Consider the following 9,036-nt stretch of genomic DNA (forward strand, 5'->3'; position numbering starts at 1 on the left):
GGGAAGACGACTCTCGGTGACAATCTTGGGCGCGAGGGAAGACGACTCTCGGTGACAATCTTGGGCGCGAGGGAAGACGACTCTGGGTTACAATCTTAGGCGCGAGGGAAGACGACTCTCCCCTTTGCCCTGATCCAGCTCTTTATATCCGTTTCTTTGATTCTCCTACTCCTCGATAAGGAGCCAATCCTAATCGCTTACAAATGGGGGAGAGTGGTGAGCGCACTGACTCACCCCGACCTTTAGTCTTCTCGAAAAGATAATGATCGTCCGGTCTAAACATGTTCGACCAAAAGCCGAAAGACAAATACAACCGGTAAACATTATCCCGGGCAAACATTGCCCGGGATCGGCTTGGAATTAGTAACGCACGACAACGACTATCTCCTAACGGAATTATACAAAAATGCCTACAAATATTAGAATTTACAATATTTTATATCTCATGTTGTATATCATTTTACTTTGCGTTTTTCCATTTAGATTATAATCGATTAGTTTTGCTTAGCACTACTATATGGCTGAACATATACAGTAGCAACTGTAATCTCATTGTATCATTATTTTTCAATATTGGCTCAATAAATTGTACAATTTTTATTCTTTGTATTTTCTTTGTTGAATTAGTGTTCATTTGAATATTCCTTCGTGTTTATTCATCATTTTATTTATTATTTTACTTTCATCACTTTACGTGCACTATACTTTTTAATGCAGAAAATAACTTTGGCTCGTCTAAAAACAATAAATTGCACAATTTGTATTCTTTGTATTTTCTTCGTTGGATTAGTGTTCATTTGCACTAAAATATTCCTTCGTGTTCATTCATCACTTTATGTGCACTATACTTTTTATGCAAAAAATAACTTTGGCTTGTCTAAAAACTCCGATATTTATCACAGGTTTATTTCCAATATTTATATGTATATGGTTAGTTGTAGTATATAATAAGTATATTATATAAGCAATATTTTTTATGTTTTTGTAATTTCTCGAAGTTTATATTATTGTAGCTTATATGTATGTATGTAGTTACATATAATTCATATCACAACTTACACGGTTTTCATCGTATAACGCTTTCCCTCCATACAACGTTCTTTATTTCTTTCGTCTTCTCTCTACAGATTCATTAAAAATGCATTTCTTCGATACCAAAATGCCTGCATATGTAATAAAGCATTATAACGTGAAAATGTACAATAAGTTTCACGAGGCTATAAAACACTGGGAAACAACATATGTCTCTGCTTGTTGCCGAACACGTTCTTATTTTTTACTTAATATCGCGCTCGAAAAGTTGTTGAAACGAAGAACTGTTTTCAAACTAGGGATAACACTCTTAATATTTAATATGCCCCTCGCAAAGCAGCCAAGTTTCGTAGTCATTTCACAAGCATGCGTAACGATCATCTTTTACCTTAGGGGTGCTTGAAAGAATGAAGCAGTACTTTTCATATTAGTCAATGACATGGATATTTCAGCATCAGGTTATAAAGGTATAGACACTAACATGTTACACACGTTCTTACAATGTACATTAACTACCTATTAGTCATTTTGTTTTATCAAATCTTTATTAACATCGTATTATAAATCTACGTGTTCTGTTTCCGTCATCTTTTATAAAGTCAATAATTTTCAATACAATACATAACTTCGTAATTATTATTCACATATCGTGACAACAAAAACTCTCAGATTTTTTATGGGCAGTGGAAGTACAACGCTTCATTATGGAACTGATTGGGTTGTGGCCTAAAACCGACAAATTTACTAAAAGCAATTTGTTGAGAAAACTTCATGCAGGCATTGTTTTAATTTTATTTATATTTGTTTCTAATATCCCGGCGATATATGCGTGTATACAAGTTTGGGGCAATATGGTACGTTTAATAAGTAATTTACAAACGACAATACCTCTTCTAATGATAACAGCGAAGTATGTTATCATGTTATACAAGCAAACAGGTATGTCTAGAATTATTAAAACATTGTGGATTATAAGACATCGAAAATCATAATCAAAGATATCAGTAATTAAAAATTATATGTATGTGATTTACATATACATATGTAAAAAGTATATGTTAAAATAAATTATAGAATGTGTATAAGTTTTTGTTTTTCTTGGTTTGGAGTTTACGAATACTATATATAAATAGTTTAATATATTTAGCACCTTAACAATATTTATATATTATTTATTTATCTCAAGTTTTCTTATCGATTGTGAATATGATGGAGGAAGATTGGATAGCATTTAAATTGGATGCAGAAAGAGCAGTGATGATAAGACGAGCACATACTGCTCGATTTATCATGAAATTTGGACATGCTTTTATGGCTGTATCGATACTCATAGATATCATTCCTATTTATTTTGGCATACAAATATCGAATCTGACGAATTTTACGAATCGCAAACCGTTACCGCTGATGACTTATCACTTCTACGATACAAATAAAAGTCTGCAGTTTGAATTGGCATTATTCTTTCAAATCTTAACGCTCTTGGTAGGAGGTTACACTCAAATATCTGTAGATGTTTCTTTAGTACTAATAATTCTTCACATTTGTGGCCAGTTAGAGAACTTTAGATACCAATTAATCAGATTGGTCTCGTGCAAGGATTTCAACATAACTTTAAATGACATCATAGCAAGACATTTACGATTAATCAGGTATAAATCTTTATTGCGACAATAAAATGTTTAACAAAATAAACTTAGTCACGCCTAAAAAAATATTTTTCCACAATTCTACATATAATACATTTAGGTTTTAAAACTTTAATCCACAGTTTGATATAAATATTCATCTTTAACGTATAAACAATTTAAAATATCACATATCCTTTGTTATATGCTTTGCAAAAGAATTCAATTACTGCACATATTTCACAATTTATCAACAATATTTTCTATTTAGGTATATGTATCGTTCATATGTGTATTTCTAGATGCGTACAGTTTTTTAACGTAACTTTTTAAATATTTTTGTTATAGATTTGCTAACAATATTGAAAATACTTATTCTTTAATGCTGTTAATGATGGTACTTCATTTTGGTATCATATTTTGCCTAAGCGGCTTTTTATGCGTTATTGTAAGGTTCAGTAAAGTAAATTAAACACATACATACAAGTTTAATACGATATATAATATAGAAAGCTTTTAATTTTCTTCTAACTTATATTCTACAGATGCTTACTGACAGAGAAATAGATGGAACTAAAGCAGCAGTATGCTACTCAATATTGGTTATTCTTGTCTTCTTGGTGAATACTTTTCTCTATTGTGGTGCAGGAGATCTCATGATGGAACAGGTAAATTATATGTATAATCACTTATACATATAGAGTATCTGGTAATATTTAGCGTGCTACTTTTCGTGGGCAGGTTACAGAACAAATTAAATTGAACAGAAAAATCTTGTATTGTTTCCACAATAATTAATTAGCAATGAATAAAGATTTCCAAATGAGTATGCATTCGGACGAGTTAGCGACAAGAGACGATCCAATGTTATTCATGATTGCTGGATGTGCGTTATTGCCCATTTCTCTCCACACGCTTAGTAACCACATTCATCACATGACGCTGGGCTGTCTCTTCTTCACGACTTGTAAATCTTTATTAATTTTTTATTAATTATTGAGAGATTTTCAAAACAGTAAAGTGCTCTTCTATTCAGTGTAATCTATTCTACTTATCCACGAGAGATGGCAAGATAATTATCCAACACTTTGTGTAAATAATCTGTTTTATATCTATTGTAATCGGTTTTATACCTTGGAGCTAATAATTTTGAAACATTAATACATTTTGAAAAAGTTCTTAAAAATCTTTGCTCGTTGTAATTGTGCTGACAGTCATTGTCAAATTAGATATTATCCATGTTGGAGATTGCACATGGACATTAATATGTTTTTTCACATGTATTTGTTAAGTGCAACGCAATACATCGTGCTGTGTGCGATCTTGAATGGTACAAATTGGAATCCAAAAAGGCAAAATGTCTTATTTTATTACTGCTACGTGTCAACCATCCTTTTAACATCACTGCAGGAAAAATTATTCCATTAACAATGGTTACTTTCTGCAGTGTAAGAGTATTTAAAATTTTTATATTTTAATTTCGAATTTTGCAAAGAATGTGGAGTTTTAATGTAACTCATTTGTCACATACATTGTGCATATAATTTTTAATGAAAATCATATTTATTAATTCAACCGCGAACATAAATCTTAGTCTCGTTAGTTTCAACAGTGTAAATTATATAGAATCTTTAATTTTAATTTCACTTCTTTGTAGAGAGAAAATATTGAATATAGCCTAGAATGTATATTTGTAAAAATCTCGCTTTTCAGTTAGTTACTAAGAAATTAGGCATCTTATATGGACAGTGATTGTACAAAAAAACATATGCATATAAAATAATATATAAACATATTTTATAAATGCGAATCCGTATAACTGTATATGCGAAATTTTGTCCGAGTAAAAACATAACTATTTTCAGGTGTTAAAGACATCATGTGGTTATATATCGTTTTTACTAACAAAACATGGTTGAAAATCAAGGTAGTATCTTAGTATACTTATGAAAGACTTCATGGATGTGTCCGCAACAATTAAATAATTATGAGTAGATACAATTGTATTTAGTAATCCTTACAGCATAAACTTTTGTTTTGCTTATTAGTGTTTGCTGTCTACTGTAATTTTATTAAGAATTTTGTAATACATTTTGTAACACGACTACACTGTTATAAGAATAGTTTTCTTGGAAGTAGACTTTCATGTGTAGCTAATTAAAAAGAAGAAATCTATAGTGCAAAATCTTCTTTAGTATTTGTTTTTAAATAAGATTACGTTTAATGTTTTACAAAGTTTTAATAGCAGAGAGTGTAATAGACTCAGGTGTCTTGACAATAAACGTGAAGAATAGCCAGCTAACCCAGGGGTGGGCAAAATGCTGCCCGCGGGCAACGGGCGCCCGCGGACGCCCGCGGGCATGCCCGCGGGCATGCCCCCACTCCAATCATCGCCCCACCACGTCTCAATCATATTCGGAACTATACTTCTAAAGCGCGACGTTCTTTCCCACTTGCCGAAACTGTCTCCCCACTCTTGCCGAAACTGTCTCCCCACTCTTGCCCGACACGCACAGCTATTGTCCGCGGGCAAACGGGCGCCCGCGGGCAGTGAAAATTGCCCAGGCCTGAGCTAACCGCACAATATTGGAATTATAAAATACGTACTTTGATATGCTTACTAGTTATAATATTGCATTCACTCGTGTAACGATGGTATACCTTTAGAAAATGTAAAAGGAAAAGTACGTACACCACGCAATTCTTATCACTTTTTCTGTCCGTAATATTTCTCTGTATTCTTGGGTCTGATATACATAGAGAATCCCTCTAAAAGTGAATTAACATTATTTATTGACGCGAAATAAATATATAATAAAGCAACGGAAAGTACGACACAATTTCTGAGAGAAGTTCGACAATTTTATGATATACTTCGATGTAATATTTTCTACCTCTAGTCTTATTAAAAGAGAAATAAAAGTTTTTATGACATATTGTTCACGTGTAACGTTTCTTTACGATATGAGCAGTCGTAAAAACTGGGGATAGCATCATTAATATTTAATGCAGCATTTGAAGACTGCTGGGTTTTTGTTCTTTTATGGAAAGCATGCGCGTTTATTTTACATTACATGGTGAGAAGAATGAGACGTTAGTTCTCATGGATAATAAGAAATCCGCAGGTTATAGAGGTACTAATTCCGTATTACATTTTTATCGTTTATCATATGTATTCCACATATCTATAAATCAGTACAGTATAATTTTCCAATTATAAAATGTTGCTTTTTATATAATTGTCTTTTTATCGCAGTATTGTTAGTTTTTGTTATGAACAATCTTCTAAATTTACATATTAATTTGTAACGATTTCATGTACAAATTCGTTAATGTTATATAAAATGTTATTAGATTTTATGTGGGCGACTGAAGTGCATCGCTTTGGTTTGGAAATGTTCGGTTTGTGGCCTAAAAATGTCACGTTTTCTATAAAAAGTTTCTGGTCACAAGTTCATGCAGGCATTATTTTAATTTTATTAGTATTTGTTAATAATGTTCCGATAATATATACGATTATGGAAGATTGGGGCGACATGGTACTTGTAATCGGTACTTTACGTTTTGCTTTGCCTTTCGTGTTAGTACCAGTGAAATATGCTATCATGCGATGGAAACGAACAGGTATGTCCGGAAATATTTAAAATGTTTGACATTTTAGTCTTTTACAATATCGAATATATTAATCGTGACATTATAATTAATTTATTATTACAAACACATTCTGAATAATATAGTATCACAAATCACATAGTAATTATTTCTTATTTATTCTGGTATAATAATGTAAATTGATATATAAAATAATTGGTATCCAAAGAAATTACAAAATGTATATAGTTTTTCTTTAGTTAGGGAGTTCATATAATCTAATAAATATTTTATGCGTTCATATAATGTACATTTTTCCCTATTCTCTGTAAGCAGTTCAATATTTCGATATATTAACATACGATTTTATTTATACTTCCAAGTTCTCTTATCGACTGTGAATATGATGGAGGAAGATTGGATAGCATTTAAATCGGATGCAGAAAGAACTGTGATGTTAAGACGAGCACAAACTGCTCGATTAGTTATGATCTTTGGATATTTTTTTATTGCAATCGCATTTTTCGCAGCGACTGTTCCTACTTATTTTGACATCCGAGTAATTCATGTGACGAATTTCACGAAACAGACCAAATTACCCTTGGAGGCGTATCACTTTTACAATATACATAAGAGCCCGCAGCTTGAGTTGACGTTTTTCTTTCAAAATATAGCGACCTTCTTAGAGGCTGCCATTTACATGGTTATAGATATTTTTTTATTATTAGTTATTTTTCATATTTGCGGACAGCTAGAGAATTTTAGATATCGGCTAATAAGTTTAGTCTCATGCAAAAATTTCGACAAAACTTTACATGACATCGTAGTATTCCATTTACGTCTTATCAAGTAAGAACTTTTATTATAATAAAATTTGTACACAGAAATTAATTTTAGCAATATTATCAAAAAAATTTTTATTACGGAGGGAAAGTTTAAAAATTATATTTTTTGCAATTTACTTTGTGTTAACTACAAAATATGGTATATGACATAAATATTAATTTTTCACACGTGTCCAAGTAAATAGAAGATAACACATATATATTTACTTTTCAACTCTTTGGTTTGCAAGAATTAAGTGATCGCACACATTTTATTATACCATTTTCATGTATATTTATACCTCTATCTTAATTTATGAGTGCTTCGCGAGAACTTTTCGATTCAATTTTTGATAAGGAGATCGATTTTAGGAATCACTTTATTGTATTTAAAATGGTGTTTTATTTTTATCGAATTGTCAGTAAAAGGTAGGCGAGCGGATCAAAGTGAGAGTAGAAAAGTAGAAAGTAGAAAAGTACGATTTTGTATAATTTTCATTAATTCATTCAAACGTCTGAACGAATGAGCGTGTAGAGAGCTGTATACAAGTCAGACTTGGTTGGCATAAAATATTTTATTTGTTAGATCTCTTAGCAATGATGAGTTAATCTAAGGCTCGCAGCTGTCTGTATGACAGTTTCTTTCCGGATCTTATGTTATGCATCGTTTCACCTCTCGCTATCACATGATGTTAATTAGGAGATTAAATAAGATATTTTACATGCCCATTCGAGTCCGACCTACCGCTTCCTACGCGCTCATTCGCTGAGATATTTGAATTAATTGCTCGATAACTATTCCGAATTTTACAAAATGGTACAAAATTTTTCTACTCAGGTTACTCCACTCTACGCGCCTCTTGCAGGCGATTCAATAAAAATGGGACATTCTATATAAACATACATACATATGTATATTGTGTCTACATATGTATACATGTACGTATCCATATAAATATATGTGTATTTAGTATTTACGTATAAACAGGTTTCTTGGTTTTAATTTGTTAATCTTTCAAATATTTTTATTTTTGCAGATTTGCTAACAATTTTGAAAATATCGTATCCATATAAATATGTATATGTGTATTTAGTATTTACATATACATATAAACAGGTTTCTTGGTTTCAATTTGCTAATCTTTTAAATATTTTTATCTTTGCAGATTTGCTAACAATATTGAAAATACATACACTTTAATGATGTTAATAATGATATTTAACTTTGTTATTACATTTTGTTTTTGTGGATTTCTGATGACTATCGTAAGTAAAACAAAAACAAAAATATTTTAATGTAAATAGATACCTTTTTCATTTTCTTGTAATTTATACATTTCAGATATTTAAGAAGGGAGAAATAAATAAGGATATTGTTATGGATATATGTTTCTTGATATGTACAATTTTTTGTTTATTAATGAATACATTCTTCTATTGTGGTGCGGGAGAACTGGTGGTGGAACAAGTAAATTACATAATAAAATTTATAAATAAATAATATTAACTTAGTATGATTTAGCTTATGATAGAGGAAAAAAAATGTCGTCTATATATCAGTACACTTACTGTACTAAAAATTACTCAAAACCGTTTATTTCTAGTTGTGTTATCATTTATTATCAAATTGATGACATTGTTAAGAAAAATATTAAAAATTTATTTTATATATGTATGTACACATATACTGGGTGTACAAAAACCACCGAATATCCTTTTAATCATAGATTCTTTAGGAAATTTCAAGAAGAAAATTCTGATACAGAAAATTTGTTGGTTTTCATAGAAACTTTTCTCTGAGTGTATGTGTAATAAAAAATAATTTTCGTAATAGCATGAATTAAAACATTACAGTTTAGAGAATTTAGCATTTTTCATTTTTTTTAATAAAAAATGAAAAGCAATTTAATCGGATAAGTTCTCATTAATGTTTTTAATGAAAATTATCCACTTCAAAATAA

The 9,036-nt window shown here is 30.7% G+C and overlaps 1 protein-coding gene across 6 annotated transcripts in view; it reads left to right on the plus strand.

The window, feature by feature from the left end:
- The first annotated feature begins 1,361 nt into the window (after positions 1 to 1,361).
- The window catches only part of LOC105558588 (odorant receptor 85b-like), an 18,849-nt gene continuing 11,174 nt past the window's right edge, over positions 1,362 to 9,036 (plus strand). The window contains exons 1-7 of one of the 6 annotated variants that reach the window (XM_012006354.1): positions 1,362 to 1,499; positions 1,702 to 1,971; positions 2,219 to 2,684; positions 3,009 to 3,108; positions 3,206 to 3,328; positions 3,953 to 4,108; positions 4,526 to 4,881. In XM_012006354.1, coding sequence (XP_011861744.1) covers positions 1,472 to 1,499; positions 1,702 to 1,971; positions 2,219 to 2,684; positions 3,009 to 3,108; positions 3,206 to 3,328; positions 3,953 to 4,108; positions 4,526 to 4,579 — 1,197 coding nt within the window. In that variant the 5' untranslated portion in view covers positions 1,362 to 1,471 and the 3' untranslated portion in view covers positions 4,580 to 4,881. Of the gene's footprint in view, positions 1,500 to 1,701; positions 1,972 to 2,218; positions 2,685 to 3,008; positions 3,109 to 3,205; positions 3,329 to 3,952; positions 4,109 to 4,525; positions 4,882 to 5,662; positions 5,795 to 5,852; positions 6,285 to 6,634; positions 7,101 to 8,241; positions 8,342 to 8,417; positions 8,544 to 9,036 lie in introns of those variants that run through there. The other 5 variants (XM_012006353.1, XM_012006356.1, XM_012006349.1 and 2 more) reach the window with 5 other exon arrangements.

This window comes from Vollenhovia emeryi, unplaced genomic scaffold (genome assembly GCF_000949405.1).
Source record: "Vollenhovia emeryi isolate VEMERY1.0 unplaced genomic scaffold, V.emery_V1.0 DF939329.1, whole genome shotgun sequence".
Taxonomy (NCBI): Eukaryota; Metazoa; Arthropoda; class Insecta; order Hymenoptera; family Formicidae; genus Vollenhovia; species Vollenhovia emeryi.